The sequence below is a fragment of the Rousettus aegyptiacus genome, unplaced genomic scaffold, assembly GCF_014176215.1.
Source record: "Rousettus aegyptiacus isolate mRouAeg1 unplaced genomic scaffold, mRouAeg1.p scaffold_m13_p_1, whole genome shotgun sequence".
NCBI classification, from domain to species: Eukaryota; Metazoa; Chordata; class Mammalia; order Chiroptera; family Pteropodidae; genus Rousettus; species Rousettus aegyptiacus.
In genome coordinates, this window is record NW_023416284.1 from 30,246,242 (window position 1) to 30,262,709 (window position 16,468).

Genomic DNA, 16,468 nt, shown 5'->3' on the forward strand with positions numbered 1-16,468 from the left:
TGACTGAGCCTGGTGGGGCCGAGGAGCCCTGGCGGCTGTTAACGCGCGCTTTGGGAAGAGAAAGGTTTAAGCGGGAGTGCTGGGGCCGAATTCATCTCTGCTGCTCTTTTCAGCCCCGCCTGGGGTTCCCTTCCCAAGTCCGGGTCTTTTACTTGTACTGTCTGGATCCCTGCTGGACTTCCCTCAGTCCGGGCCTCTCATCTGCACTCCAGACCTGGGAAATCCCCCTTCTCCGGGCTTGGGCTCTTGGTTCCCCCCAGGCCTCTGATTTTCACCCCGGCCTTTCTCTCCTGGCCTGTGATTTCCCCTTACCCTCACAACTGCCCTCTCCCTTCACGCCCACTTAGGACCATTATCCTGGCTCCACTCTGCCCAGCCTGGCAGTCTACCTATCCCCTCCATCCCAGAACTCATCTCCTGGATACTTCCTCTTGGCCTGCTCTGCCGCCTGAGCTAACTGACAAGACAGTTTGAGCTCAACCCCAGCCCCTGGCTGAATTCCCTCCACACTCCCTCTTTAGCCCATGCTCTCACTAATATAGCAGCCAGCTCTTTACCAGGCCCTGGTTCTGTATTCTCAGCTACTGGGTGTCTTGGACTTTTGGCTGATGGGTACTTGACATTTTATCCTCCTGGTTCTAGGATGGTAAGTGTGTAGTGCGTCTAGACCTAAATGAGCTCAGGCTGTAGGATTCCTGTGCTCAGTTTCCATTCTCCTTTCAGAGGAGGAGCTTAGCTCCCAGCCAGCTGGCCAAGAGAAAACCAGAAGGCAGATCCTCTGATGATGAAGACTGGCAGCCTGGGGCAGTGGTGAGTTTCTGCCTTCAAGGAGATAGGGAAGGTTGGGGTACAGGAGTGTTTGGTCAGAAAGGAACCCTGGACTTGGTTTCCGGGTTTACATGGAATGAACCTAGTCACCTCCAGGAGTCTCTCAGTATTAAAGAATACTTACTATGTGTGAGGCATTGAAAAAGATCAATAAAGTATTTGTCCTCAAGGTGCTCACTAGAAGCTAATACAGCCTCATTATTCCTGGTAGGAGGGGTACTCCAAAGCAAAAGAGCATGTTGGGTTGGGCCCTTAGGCTCCCTTGGGGGAAAAAAGTGCTCTCCAACAGCAAGTAGCAGCCTGCTCTTTTGCTTTTTGTCCCCTGCTCAGTGTCACAGAACAGATTGTATTGGGCTTACCTTAGGGTCCTGAGCTCACTTGGGCTTAGATTAGAGGGTGGTGCCCCTCCATCTCTGCTAACACTCAAGTACAGTATGTTTAACTTTGGACTAGGCCTTGTGCTCTGCTCCCTGTCTTCAAGGCTTTCTGGGGCTGGCTGTGGGCAGGACCTATGTAAACCAGAATCAGTAGGACAGTACAGCACGTATTTCAGAGAGAGCAGTTCAAGAAGCAAGGGCTTGACCACTGGAAATTTGAAGGAAGAGATTAGCTAAGGAGGGTCTAGAAGGCAATTTTCAGTAGGAGCAGTAGCTGAAAGCATACAGAGAGGAGAAGGAACCTGGTGTTTCTGTTTCAGGTGGGCCTTATAGGATCATAGATGCTTCAAATACCTTGGCAAGCTGGTAGAAGTGGGCTCTTGCCTCATGGCTCAGTGAGGCTTGCTCTGTAGTTGTATTGCTGGTGTACAGGAAGTTCTTCTACCTGCGAGGGTGGCCCATTGGCTGCTCCTTGCCACTTATGTGGGTTTTAGACTTGAACTTGGACAGCCTTGGTGCAGCTGAGTCATAGATGGTGCTGTCTGCTGCTGATTGCTCCTGAAAATGCTTTTGGTACTAAGGTCCTCACTGTCATGGTGTGGAATGACTGGAGAATGGCTTCAGTGGCCTGGGAGTTGAGGGCAGCTCTACTCTTGTCCCTGCTTTGGGAAACTCAGGGAGGGAAGCAAACAATTGCTTGGGCTTTTGGAGTGAAGATTTGGGGCAGCATGCTACTGGTGGACTTACTCTCATACACCGACTTCATTCACCTCTTCCAGTGTCCCATCTCAGATTAGGCAAGTTCTTTAACCTCATTAAGCTCCAGTTTTCTCACCTGTTTAATAAGGATAATAAACATTTAACATAGGATCACTGTGAAGATGATACATGATAATTTGTATGAAGAGTTTTTTTAGCATACTGTCTGGCACTTAATAAACATTTTAAATGTTAGTTGCCACTGTGGTTAACTCTGATCTTCCAGACTTCACTTTCTCCAATATTTTCTCATAGACTCCTAAGAAACGGAAATCCGGCAGTGAGACCCAGAGCCGGGAGTGTTTTCTCTCTCCTTTTCGGAAAGCTTTGACCCAACTAACAGATCGACCACGCTGTCTGGACAGTAGTCACCATGTAAGTCAGAACCTCAAATTGCTAATGTATGTGTGTGTCCTGTTGTTTTGCTTAGGGAGACTCGCACTCCTGAAGACTCCCTTAGGGCTCTACAGAGTAGCCAGTAGACAGATTGTGGTGGGGGCTTTGGGCTTGCTTTCAGCTCTCAGGGCCTGGAAGAAGCCTGGCCTTTTTCCTTAGAAATGTGTGCTGATTTGGAGTCCTCTTTGTTTATAGCTACTTGGGCACCAGATCTCAGGTGGCTCAGATTCCTGAGAACACGAGGGTATAGGAGAGGGAAGGATCTGCATGCCTGCTCAATCTCTGACTCTGCATATGGCTCTAAAAAGTACCAGAGTCCTACAGCTTCCACGTGCAATCATCACCATGGCAGGTTCTGTGCAGTAGCTCATGTAACTCTCATTTTTCCAGATGAGGAAGCTGAGTCTTAGAGGGGTTAACTTGCCCAAAGTAACAGAGTAGTCAGATCTGCCTAGCTCCATTCAAAGCTTTTCCCACCAAGTTTTCTGAGGGACTGTGATGTTGATCTCTTGGAATTTCCTAAGTGACTAGATTGATAATGGTATCTTTTGTTATTTATAACAAACCCCTTTTGACCACACCTGAGTTTATGTTAATGAGAAGACTTTTGTAAAGCATCTAACCTTGGGCTGGTTATCAGGAGAACCAACTCACCAATGAATGGCCAAGGCTTAATCCTTCATGCCTTTGTAATGAAACCTCTGTAAAAACCCAAAAAGAAAGGTTGGAGAGCTTCCAGGTTGGTGAACAGAACCTCCGGGTTGGTGAACAGAACCTAGGAAGCAGTACACTCGAAATGCTCCGGTTATAGAAGCTCCTATGCTTGGGACCCTTCCAGACCTCGCTATATCTCTTCATCTGGCTGTTCAATCATATCCTTTAATATCCTTTGCGATAAACCAGCAATCTAGTAAGTAAACTTTTTCTGAGTTCTGTGAGCCACCCTCCCAAGGTCATTGAACCCAAGGAGGGGGTCGTGAGAACCTCTGATGTAGAGCCTGTCAGTGAGAAGCACAGGTAGCAACCTGGTTTTGGGACTGACATCTGAAGTGGTGGGAGGGAGGCAGTCTTGTGAATCCTTAACTTGTAGGATCTGACCCTTTCTTCATGTTGAGAATGTGAGAATTGAGTTAAACTGTAGGACACTCAGGTGGAGCCAAAGAATTGCTGGTTCTGTGTCAGAAGTAGTGTAGTATTGAGAGTAGAGGAGACACACAGGAGTGTGCTTTTCCTTTACAGGGACATTTTGAAGGAAAAATGGGAATCTTTTGATAGGAATATGGAGGTTATGTGTGCATTCATCTAACATTTAGAACATTTTATATAATGTTTGATAAATACAAAAGAATACATATATAGCATTGTAAGAGAGACAACACAAACACTTGCGAACCCACCATCCAGGGCTAGAACATCATCAAAGTTACTTCTTTTCCCATTCCCAGAGGTAACCACTATCTTAAATTATGTTCATCATCCCTTCTTTTTTTGTGGTAGTTTTACCATTTGTATGCAATATAATTTGTATGTAATTATACTGAGATATAAAAATGGTATGTAGTCCTTTGAGACTGTTTTCATTCAGGATTCATTCAAGTTGTCCTATGTAACTGTCTTAATTGCGGGGATGGTGGGGATACGCAATGGGTGGGGGGAGGCTAACCGTCTGGAGGCTGGTGAAGACCTGAATCTGAGGGAAATGCTGATTAGGTTGAGTCCTGAAGGATATGAGGAGTCAGCCAGGTGAAGAGAGTGGGAAATGTTCTAAATAGAGGGAACTGCCTATGTGAAGCTGTGAGGAAGAGACCTGTCAGAGAGGAAAAATTTTCCTCTATCCTAGGTTCTTCTGGCTAGATTAATAATCAAATGGTAATGAAACAGTTTGGCAGAAAAAAAGAGAAAGTATAATAACTTTATATACCTTCTATATACATGGTAGAGACCCAGGAAAACTGAGTAACTTGCTAAAATGGCGGAAGCCATCACCTTAAATACCACTTTAGCTAAAGACAAAAAATGTTGGGGGAGGAGAGTAGGTTAGGAGAAGTGATCAGGAAAAGCACAGTAAATGGGGGTCTGCAGATAAATCCATGACTTTTCTTTTGATAGTGGAGGCAGGCCTAGTTCAGCAAGGGAAATACCCTTATTTACAAATGGAGATTTCTCTTACAAAAGTAAATGTCCTTTTATAAAGGGTAACTTCTACTTGGTTTTCAGAGCTTCTTCTGCATCTGCTGTTTGTTAAAAATAACCAACCTAAAATAATATCCCAAAAGTCATATTTTGGGGTGGCAAAAACTCGGCTTCGCTTTAGACCTTAAAGGCAAAAGTGCCTTGGGCCCACAAAAGTCATAATATAGCTCTGGAGATGAGAACTTTAGCCTTAGACATGATGAGATGAGTTTGAAGTTCCACAGGATGTCTAGGTTTGGAGGTGGTTGCAAGTGTGGATGTGGAGCCTCGGAGGGAGGTATTGACTGGAAGGAGATTTGGGATCATTAGCATATTGATAATATTTAATACCTCTAAAGTGTATTGGAGTGTCACGGTGAGTGTGTAGTCAGAATTGCGAAGGGCTAAGCCCTGAGGAGCACTGACTTTTAAGGGGGTTAGGCAGAGGAAGGAGAAAGCCAGAGGAAGAATAGTGGGAGAGTGGTGTCATGGAAGTCAAAAGCAGAGAATATTTGAGAAGGAGTGGCCAGGTTTGTCTGGTAAGATAAGGATAGAAACATTTATTGGAATTGGGGTCTTGTGGGCTATTGGTGATTCTGATCAGAGGCATTTCGGAGAAGTGGAAGGGCCTAAGATAGATTGGAGGAATGGGAGATAAGGGGAGAGGGACAGCTCTTTCTAGAAGTTTGAAGGGGAAGAGATAAGAGGTCAAAGGAATTTTTGTTTTTTAAGATAGAGTTAAAGCATGTTTTAAATGCTGATGAGAGTAGAGAAGGGAGAGGTTGAGATAGAGGAAAGATCTGGCAGAACTGACAGAGTAAATCTCTGGGAGAGGAAAGCTTTGACCTTGGGTAAAAGGAGGGAGATGCTCTCCCTCTTCTATCAGAAGGAAAGAATGATATGAATTTTCAGTAACTAAAGGAACAAAGTGAGAACATGTTCTCTCCCCTGCCTCTGCTAGAGTCTCGTGAATATTACCAAATTCCCAGAGGCTGGCCATTGTGAGTCTTGCAGGCTGTGCCCTGACATGCTTTTGGCCAAGGATCCACATTTTTCTGTGTTAGTTGCACAAGCTTGAGGTTCTCCCTGCCGAATTTGTGGCTCCTGGGTCTTATTGACAGTCTTGCTTTTTAAATTTGGAGCATAAATTCTTGGCAACTCAGAGCCTGAAATCTAGTCTCTGGTATTATTAATCTCGAAAATATTATTTCAGTTTTAGAACTGAAAGCAGCATTGATGCTAAATTAGAAAAGAAATTAAGAGTCCATCTCTTTCCTTTTCCTCTCCTTTGACCTAAGGGTAGCTTTTTGTTAGCATCTTTCATATTTAGAGTTTCTCATTATCATTGCTATTCATAATTACAGTAATCATGGTATCAAAAATAGTCAATAAAAGATTTTATTCTGCTGCAGAGAAATATGCAGATACAGAGAATTTGGGCTTTTCTCCAACCTTGCCCTTGTCATGTTATTTAGTGTGATAATGATGTTCAGTTCTCCCCCATTTCTTTTCTATCTTCCAATAGATTGCCAAATATATTCATTACATTTTTCCTATTTAAAGTACATTGAGTTTGCATAGAAATTTATAATGATCTGTATAGAAATGGGTCAGAATAAAAAGATAAAAATTTCAGGGCAAGACAGGCTTGCTTTTTTTCCTATTAAATTACCTTTTTGCTGGAAGGGAGTATTTTTCATTACTTTCTTTCCACTAATGTATTTCCATTAAAACTACCTTTAGGGTCTCTTGTCTTGCTTTCTCCTTGCTATCTTGGGTTCCAGTTCTTGTTTTGTTGAGGTTCACAGGCTATTGTAATTCCACAGAGAGCTCAAGTGTGTATAGATCAGAACTTCGATGGAGTTGTCAGAGTTAGCTCCGGAGCTGGTGCTATGGACACCCCTGCCTTCTCTTCTCCCCCGACCCCAGCCCCATAGCCCAGTGCTGATTCCAGGCTTACACGATGGCACAGGGCCTTCCTACAGGCCCTGAAGTGGAAGCACCAAGACCACCCTTTTCTAGGACCTATGTATATCTGATTCCTGTCACCCTTTCCCATTTGTTTTTTCTTGGTGTTTTTTTCTCATGTTCTCTCTCTTGTGCCTTCCCGTGGCAGGAAGCTGCTGACTGGACTGATCCATGTGGCTAAACTCAAAACAGGTTGGGTTAGGAGACCGTATTGCCTCCTGGCTACAAGTAAGAGCCCTGGAATCAGGGAAGTCCTACTGTCATGGCTGTGTGACTTATGAAAGTGACAACCACTCACCCTAAATTTACTCATCTGTAGAATGGGGAGGCCAGTAATATATAGACTTCATAGGCTGTTAGTGAAGATTAAATGGTAACATGAATACATGGGGCTTAGCAGTGTATCTGGCATACATTGTTAGTCATCATTCTTGTCATTTTTGCTGTTGTTAATATTATTACTTTACTAACACTACTAATACTACTGCTACCACTTTTTGAAGGCCTGTTTGGTTCCCAAGGAGGCTGATGTGGGAATTAAATAGATAGGCAGAATTGATATGACAAAAAAAGGAAATGTGAGGCATGCTCGGAAAGGTGTAGCTCTATAGGATAGTGGTTGAATCCGGACATTGGAGTTCCTTGTAAGTACTGGGATTGGGTAAGTTTGCGGTGCTTCTTAAGGTGCTGCACTCTGGGGAATAATTGGGTGTCCTCACTGCATGGTCTTTCATGAGCTAATGGGTCTGAGCCTTGTGGTTGACTGAGGCAGGCACTTGCCAGTGGCACTCTGCTGTCCCTGGGTATTTGTAGAACCTTATGTGAAGCCTCGAAGATGAAAGCTATTGTACAAACCTAATATTGAGCACATGTCTATGTTCTAGCTGCATCTGAATGAGATGTAACCAAAATACAATGCTCTCACTGTATTACAATGCTTAAATGGGCATTTTAGGCTGCATTTGTAAAAATATTATCCCATAACATCTCCAAACAATCCTGCATCCCTGTTTCTTCTCTTTCATTTTAGGAAGCATTTATTCGAAGCATTTTGTCAAAGCCTTTCAAAATCCCCATTCCAAATTATCAAGGTAAAAATGGAGACTTCTATTTTTTGAATCAGTCATGTGTGAATGTTCTCGAATAGATGAAAACCTCAGCTTTTGTACATACAAGCTTATTCTGGAATTGAAGATGCTAGTCCAATGGTGACCTTGTAGGGGGTGAGCCCCCGGAAGCCAGCAAGAAAGCTGTTTTTGATAGCTTCAGCAAGGGCTGCCAAGACTGATTGCCCTTCATCTTCTTTGTGGGGATGTGCCAGTGCTCAGGAAGCTCCTGGTGGGTCAGGGCAGCTGATGGGTCCAAGTCTCATTTAGTCCAAGTGAGTTCAGTAGCATCTCCTTTTCGAAGTCGACTCTGTTGGAGGCCTAGGTTCTACAGAGTTTTCCCCTATCCTATGTAGGGCTTAGCATTTAGCAAACTGGGGCTGGGGAGGGAAGAGGCCAACTCTCAAGAGCTCCCAGTCCCGAAAGGCCCCTGTAGGGTTTCAGACCTTTCCAGGATTGATTTCAGTCGAGATGAACAAGATCCAGCCCGTATAGAAGTTTGTAGTTGAATGGGGAAGTAAAATGGAATATTCTGATCTGAGGCAGACTGGGATAACGGTCACATAGAGGTGCCCAAACTGGATTTGGAGAGGTTCTGGGAGAGAGAGGGTCATGTGGAAGCTTAGGAAAGGTTATGAGAAAGATAAGCATTTTGACCTGGGCCTGCTGGAGCTCCTCAGCATAGAGGTTCAAGTAACATATTGTTGGTCTCTAGGTCCTCTGGGCTCTCGGGCATTGGGCCTCAAAAGGGCTGGGGTCCGCCGGGCTCTCCATGACCCGCTGGAAGAAGGTGCCTTGGTTTTGTACGAGCCTCCCCCCCTGAGCGCCCATGACCAGCTGAAGCTTGATAAGTATGTGTGTTGGTATTTCTTGAATAGTTCTGGTCCTCTGTAAGTGCACATACTGGGAGGGCTGTGAGCATTTGGTGTGATTTTTTTCCTTGGGACTTACCATATGTTTTCAGAGTGCTGTCATGGCTACTGTACCATCCCAGAGACTGGGGAGGTGGGGAAGGACAGTGCCTGGGGAACAGCATGTGGACATGTCTAGTTGGTGGGGGTCCCTCACTTTTTCCCGCCAAGGAGCAGGAGTTGAGATGATGTAATAGGGAACCCATTCCCCTCCCCTAAGTCTGCCTGGAGCAGGAATTTTCTATGGTTTGATTACCAGGCCAGAAAGTCCTTAGGTAGTAGCTGCCTCTGTGGCCTCAAGATCAGCAGGATACAACTTCCTGAGGGCGTGCCCTTGCCCATGTCTGGGTTTCATGTTTTCTTTGTTGTTTTCTCAGGGAAAAACTCCCTGTCCATGTCGTTGTTGATCCTATTCTCAGTAAAGTCTTGCGGCCTCATCAGAGAGAGGTAAATGGGGGAGGGGGGAAATGAGGTATGATCTGAGCACAGGAGGCTGCCATCCCTGGGGCAGCAGCCATGTAGATGCCAAAGTGGGCTGAGTGCTGTTCTTGCCTAGGGAGTGAAGTTCCTGTGGGAGTGTGTCACCAGTCGGCGCATCCCTGGCAGCCACGGCTGCATCATGGCTGATGAGATGGGCCTGGGCAAGACACTGCAGTGCATCACGTTGATGTGGACACTTTTACGCCAGAGTCCAGAGTGCAAGCCAGAAATTGACAAGGCAGTGGTGGTGTCACCCTCCAGCCTGGTGAAGAACTGGTACAATGAAGTTGGGAAATGGCTTGGAGGCAGGATCCAACCTCTGGCCATTGATGGAGGCTCTAAGGACGAGATAGATCAAAAGCTGGGTATGGAGTCTTAACAAAGATATCTGCACTCTTCTACACAGCTTTCTCCTTTCTTATGTGTATGCTCAGGGTTGAGGGCAATGAGGGGTGGAAGAGGAGAATTCCTATGGAAAATACTTGAATTGTTATTTTCAGGCTAAACTGTCAAACTGATTTTTTCACCAAGATAGTCTAAGATTGGTTCTGTTGACACCTTTTATATTGTAGAAGGATTTATGAACCAGCGTGGAGCCAGAGTGTCTTCTCCCATCCTCATCATTTCCTATGAGACATTCCGCCTTCATGTTGGAGTCCTCCAGAAAGGGAGTGTTGGACTGGTCATATGTGATGAGGTACATAATTCAGCAGTTTGGGTAGTAGGAGAAAGTCTGTCACAGTCTCCTCACTGAGAACTACCATTCAAAGGCTGTGCTGGTCCCTGGGGAATGCTGACAGAGAATGCTGCCTCAGAGGAGGCAAGTAAAAAGGAGAGCCCATGATTCCAGTCTGCCGAAAGAGGGATTAAGCAGTGTTTGGAACTCTAAGGAGGGCAAAGTGCTGTGGGCCGATTGATTCTGTTGCCTCCAGACAGTATTCTTAGATCAAAGAATGACTTTGAAAGATGGGAGGGATTTGGATTGTTGGAGAGACATAGATACAGTGTTTAGGGGAACAGGTTCTAGAGTCAGACCTTATTCAGATCCTGGCTCTGCCACTTCCCAGTAATAGACCTCGAACAGGTTATTTAACCAGCTGAGCCTCTGTTTCTGCATCAGTAAGATAGGTGATAACATCTACATCATAGGATTATTGTGAGAATTAAATGAGGTGATTGAGAGAAGCTCTTATCACAGTGCCTGGTGTGTCTTAAGACTTTGGTAAATATCTGGTTTTCATTCTAGGCCTGGGGGACTCATGTGAACAGAAGCACAGATAGGAAGGTCCAGACAATCCATACGCCTTGTAGTAGTCTGGGTTGCCTCTCTGGGACTAAAGGAAATATGGCAATAGTTACTTCCTGGCCTTTTCTCGTGTATGCATGAATGGTGGTAGAGATGCTACTGATAAAAGGAGTAAGGGTGGCTGGAAGCTTCTGAGTATAAAAAATTGTCCAGGTTTGCAAGGAGCTTGGCTACCCTGAGGCTGCTCCAGTTGTTTGTGTTTCTTGGGGAGAGTTAAGGTCACTTTACCATACACCTGGGGCTTTAATGGAAAGGTGGTTGAAAGACTTGGCCCAACTGTCAACTTATTGGCAAGCTTGATTCCTGCGGGAACTAAATTACCCCAGTATCTGAGAGTCATTTGGGAGGAGACAGAGAAGAAAAGCTTACTTTAGGATGCCATGTTTGTGAATTGTCAGCTATTTCCCAGTTGGGCTTTGCTTATACTTGGAGTCAGTCACTGTCTGGCATATCTGCAAACTTCTGATATCTTGACTGGCCTTTTCGTCTTGTAAGAGTAAGAGATTTAGCAGGTTGAGGTGGGGTATGTGCATGACCACCTTGTACAGCTCACGACCCTGGCATGTGCTTCATTACCATGGAGGCCGGGGACTGTCCGAGGAGTCTAGTCTAGAGGCTAGGGCATTGAGGGGGAGGAAGGCAGGCTGTAGCTGTTGAGCCCTTGAGGACTCAGATTTTAATTTGCTGTGTAGTATTTCTTTTCTTTCTCGCTCTCTCGTTTTCTGAGCTGGCTCTGCAGGGTACAAGGGACTGGACTGCCTCTTGCCACACAGAAGCATCCTGACCCTCCCTTCTACATCTGCCTTTCATTTGTCAGCAACTTTTCAGCCAAAATCCTGAAAGATCATTAGTCTGCTCTAGGAGGAGAGAGTCTGTCCTGTTCAGACCGTGGAAGGGAAAGGTGCCACCCCGGGATTTCACGTTTCTGCTTCCTTCCATCTCGTACTTTTCTCTGGAACACACAGTTCTGCATAATAACTCTGTACAAAATCCTTGCTCTTCACAGTAGTCTGAGTTAGTCAGGGCAAGTTAGAAGACTTGGCATCAGCCTTCACTTTGCCGTTTATAAGCAGATGAGATTGCTCTGACACTCAGTAGAGTAGATGACACAGGGCCTACCTGAAAGGGACATGATCTGGATCAAGAGAGAGGATATATGGAGGCATTCTGTAAAGTGTATGAATAGGAGAGGGACTGACATCATCATTTCAGTTTTGGAGATAAGGAGACTGAAGTGTAATGACTTGTGCAGATGTACCCAGTGAATGCATAATGAGCTGGGACTTGAATCCAGGTCTGTAATTTTCAGTCCTCGCTCTTTTCTTATCTCTTACTACCTTTGATGTAACCTAGACTTGGTATAGGAAGAAGCTTGACTTAGATATGGAAGGACTGTCCCTGTGTGCCTCATCCAGACCCATGTATGTTCCTATATAAATGTTAGAACACAAAGCAAGTCAGATGGAAGATGCTGGGGAAATACATAAAAACGGGAATGCTACTCAAAACCCTCCTGTTTCAGAGAGAAGTGTTGGTATTTAATCTTGTATCATTTTGCTGTCGTTTTTAAAACACTCTGCCAGAATAGAAATTCAGCAGCAACTTATAAATGAGATTCGACAACTTTTCACGTGGCCAAACATTTGATTTGCTGAGATGACAGAGTTTGGGTTTTAAATCCATGGGCAATAGTGGCAGGAGCTGGGTTTGGAGCCAGGGAGGTGCCACAGGGAGCTGGGATTGGCTTTCCCTTCCGCAGAGACGCATGTGGATAGCACGTCAGCCTAGTTTCTTCATTGAGTTATTTACTAAGTGCCTATAAATGTGTGAGCCCTGAGGAACCCATGATGTTTGCCTTTGGGCAGCTTCAATTTAGAAGGACTCAAATGTTGGTGCTTATTCTCCTAGAGCCCTTTGGGTAATTTCCTCACAAGTTTCAAGTATGTTTGCCTCTTCAGCTCAGAAGTCTTAGTTTCTCTCAGGGCTAGTGCTTGGAACCTCCAGTCCTTTTTACTTATTTTGTTTGTTTTGGATGTCTTAAAAATGTTTTATATTTTTTTTAATTGAGATATAATTGATATATAACATTCCATTAGTTTCAGGTGTACAACATTGAGTCATTTTTTAAAAATTTGAATTCTAGGTTTGTCTAATTCTTTATTAATAGTGTTAATGTTGGTTAATCATTCATTCTTTCAGCAAACATTGACTGAGCAGAGCTCTGTGTGGGCCTCTGTCCTATGTACTGAGTTATAAAGGCAAATCTGACATGGTCTCTGCCTTAAGAAGTTCCTGCCTGTGTGAGGAGATAAAGTGCAGTACAGTGTGATTAGTACTCTGGTATATACAGCAGTGGATGAGAGGCAGAGTAGTATTGTGCCCAGATTTCAGAATCACAGACATGAGTTCAAATCCCAGTTCTGCTCCTTTCTACCAGTGTGATTTTGGATAACTGTTCACCTCTCCGAACCTCATTTTCTCTAAAATGGTATTATAATTCTATTCATCTGATTGTTATCTAGAATATAGAAGAGAATACAGTAAAGTCTTTAGGACAGTGCCTGGCGCATTAAAAGGATTCAGTAAACAGGAAGTACGTACAGAGTGCCATAGAAGCATACAAGTGAGAGAGACCAACAGCCTTGGGTCATTGGGGAAGGCTTTGCATAGGAGGTGGCATGTGAGGAATTTGCCTGTGGAAGATAATTCTGGGCAGAGGAGTGGCATGAGCAAAGAGACCTAAGGCAATCCAGCATTAGGAGTGGGGAGGAGTTAATGGCTTCCTGGACTATGACAAGCTATGGAGAGTGTCAGAGAAGCAAGCTGCGACCTTATTGAGAAGTACTAAGCTAATGAGCTTGAACTTGATCCTATCTATAGTTGGGAGAGTCAGTAGAGGGTCTGTGTTTAATTGCATTGTGAAAGACTGACCAGAGGAAGCAAGGCTGGCTTGTTGGTTCATTTTTCACTTGTGGTTGTGTTTTCTGTGCCTAGCCCAGTGAATTGGCGTTGGGGGTAGAAAGGGCACAGGCCTGATCTTGCCCGTATGGTTCTGGGAAAGAAGGGGAGATGATAGGGTCTTTTACTATTTTCTTGAAAAAGGCTTAAAAGAGTGAAGTAACAGAGGCATGTTATGGTGTGTGTGTGTGAGAGAAAGAGAGACAGAGATAGAGACAGGTAGAATAGGGTTGGAAAAGAGATGCAAAGGGAGGCAGAGAGGGGCTTTAAATATATGAACTGTGTGAATTCTGTGGCAAGAAGGGAGGAGGAGCTTAGGTCAAGTCCTTTTAGCACTGACAGCCTCAACACTGCTTGGAGACCGATATGAAAGGCATTTGGCTCATGAGGTCTGGTTTGGTTGAGCTGGTGAGGGGAGGATTCCCTAACGCAGGTCTCTAACATTGCTGAATGATATCTGAAGAGGATAGGCAGGCTGCTGAGGCTCTGGAAATTGGGGTAAGGAAGAGGAGGGGAGGAAACAAGGAATCCTTGCTTTATGGTTGTGTAGCACTGGTTTGGAAACTGAAGTTCTATCTCTTGAGCCTGATGTTTCTTCCCAAGCAATGGGTAAACTCACTCTTACTGCCCTCTGCCCCATTCCCCATGCTCTAGGACCTGCAATGTTTGTGATTCCTCTTTTCCTGTCTACACAAGATTTTGTTAACTTTAGGGATGCAGCATTATGCCCAGGCCTAACTGAGAATTAATTTCCTTTTAGGGACACAGGCTGAAGAACTCTGAGAATCAGACTTACCAGGCCCTAGACAGCTTGAACACCAGCCGGCGGGTGCTCATCTCTGGGACCCCCATCCAGAATGATCTCCTTGAGTACTTCAGCTTGGTACATTTTGTTAATTCAGGCATCCTGGGTAAGAATTCAGCCTTGTCTGCTACATAGAGAGGAGCCTTACCTGTAACTCTAGCTGAGGAGAGAAAGTGAATGCTAGTTGTATGTGGGTCACCAGGCACTCTCATAGGAAGACTTCTTTTGTCGGGGAGAGCCACCGGGGGCTCTGCCAAGCAACTTAGCAAGGCCCACCCTAGCCATTTTTCCACTGTAGAGGTGGCAGAGTCTATTCAGGGCATAGGGTCACCGTGAGCTGTGGATGGAAATACTACCCCCAGGTATTTTTGCCCGTCACACCCTACCTGCCTTATAAGAGCTTTGGCTTCAGAGCAGTCTGTCTTGGGCAGTTTCTTTTTTTAACCATTTTTAGTGTACAATTAAGTGTAATTAAGTATGTTCATATTGTTGTGCAACCATCACCACCATCCATCTCCAGAAGTTTTTTCATCTTGCAGAATTTAAACTCTACGCATTAAATGATAACTCCCTATTTCCCACTCCCCCTAGTCCCTGGCAACCACAGTTTGGGCTGTCTTGCACAGACATAACTGAAAGGGTTTGTTAGTGCCACTCCAACTTGCCAGTGCTCAGGAAAATCACTTTAGGCAGAGAACTGGCTAAGTAGCTAGATTGTCACAAAGTGAATACATTTGAATAACAACTACCAGATCGGTTACTAACACCATCTCAGCAGCCTCGCTCCTCTAATCACTACTTTTTCCTTTTTTACCCTGAAGTAAAAACTCTCCTGACATTCAAGATTGGTTTTTGCCTGTCTTTTTACTTTATATAAATGGAATCATACAGTATATATTCCTTTGCATCTGGTTTTTGTTTAACATTATGTTTATGAGATGTATGATGTCGCCTGTAGCTGTAGTTTGTTTATTCTTTTCCATTTTTGTATAGTCTTCCATTTTATGAATATACCAGAATTTATCTATTCTACTGATAGACAATTGAGTTATTTCCAATTTTTTTATTCTTTTGAATAATGATGCTGTGAACATTCTTGTACATGTCTTTACCTGAGTATAGTATTCATTTCTCTGTTCTAAGAGTGGAATTGCCAGGTCATCTGTTATGCATGTGTTAGCTCTAATAGATAACTCCAGTTTTCCAAAGTGATTGTACCAGCACTGTATGAGAATTCTAGTGTCCCTACATCAGGGGTCAGCATTTTTTTTCTTAAAGGCCTAGATAGTAAGCATTTCAGGCTCTCAGGCCAAACTGTCACAACTACTTAGCTCTGCTATTATAGCAAGAAAACAGCCATAAAGTATAAAGGCATGGCTGTGTTCTAATAAAATTTTATTTACAAGTGTTTGACCCATGTTGACCTCTGCTCTATATTATCACCAGTATTTATCTTTAAAAAATTTTTTTAGTTATTCTCTTGGTGTTTTGTGATATCTCACTGCATTTGTCAAATGTTGAATGTTGGACTCCTTTTAATATGGTCACTTGCCATTTATAGATTCTCTTTTATGAAGTACCTGACTTTTTTTATTCCTAGCCAAAAGAAAATCCTATACCCTGTAAGCATTCACTCACTATTTCTTCCTTACTCCTAACCCCTGGCAACCACCAATCTACTTTTTGTTTCTCTAGATTTGCTTATTCTGGATATTTCATATCAATGGAATCATACAATATGTGACCTTTTGTCTTTGGCTTCTTTAACCTAGCATAATGTTTTCAAGGCTTATCAGTACTTCATTGTACTGATACCTGTTACTTCATCTCTTACAAATAGCCTATAGGCAGACTTTTTTAAAAATTCAGTTTTACAATTGGATTGTCTTTTATTGAATTATTTGGTTCACTTATATTTGTGATTAAATATATTTGGGTTATATATTTGGGTTTTAATCTACTATCTCACTATTAGGCATTTTAGATCTTCACTGCTTTGGTACAAATTGCCTATTATTTGTTCAACTTTGTTCTTGGCAAGAAGGTTGCTCTATAACAAAATAGTCTGCCCTTATTGGCAGTGGGAAAATCATTCTTTTTTTATATTCTTTAATTTTCCCTTCTCTCCTGTGTTTAGGAACTGCTTATGAATTCAAGAAGCACTTTGAGTTGCCAATTTTAAAGGGCAGAGATGCAGCTGCCAGTGAGGCAGACAGGCAGCTAGGAGAGGAGCGACTGCAGGAGCTCACCAGCATTGTGAATAGGTAATAGTAGGGTGAAGGCTGGGCTAAACAGCAGCACCCTTCTTGGGTCCCTCCAAGTTAGGTTATCAGAATTGCCTCCTAAGCCATCCAAGGCCAATTCTTTGGAGCCTTGGCCTATAAGGATTGGGATTCTGAGAA

At 43.9% G+C, this 16,468-nt stretch overlaps 1 protein-coding gene across 5 annotated transcripts in view; it reads left to right on the forward strand.

The window, feature by feature from the left end:
• RAD54L (RAD54 like) overlaps positions 1 to 16,468 on the forward strand; it is a 23,876-nt gene continuing 7,408 nt past the window's right edge. The window contains exons 1-10 of one of the 5 annotated variants that reach the window (XM_016159067.2): positions 1 to 646; positions 724 to 810; positions 2,220 to 2,339; positions 7,531 to 7,591; positions 8,322 to 8,457; positions 8,895 to 8,964; positions 9,074 to 9,362; positions 9,570 to 9,694; positions 14,022 to 14,172; positions 16,204 to 16,330. In XM_016159067.2, the coding sequence (XP_016014553.1) occupies positions 644 to 646; positions 724 to 810; positions 2,220 to 2,339; positions 7,531 to 7,591; positions 8,322 to 8,457; positions 8,895 to 8,964; positions 9,074 to 9,362; positions 9,570 to 9,694; positions 14,022 to 14,172; positions 16,204 to 16,330 (1,169 nt within the window). In that variant the 5' untranslated portion in view covers positions 1 to 643. The other 4 variants (XM_036233475.1, XM_016159068.2, XM_016159069.2 and 1 more) reach the window with 4 other exon arrangements.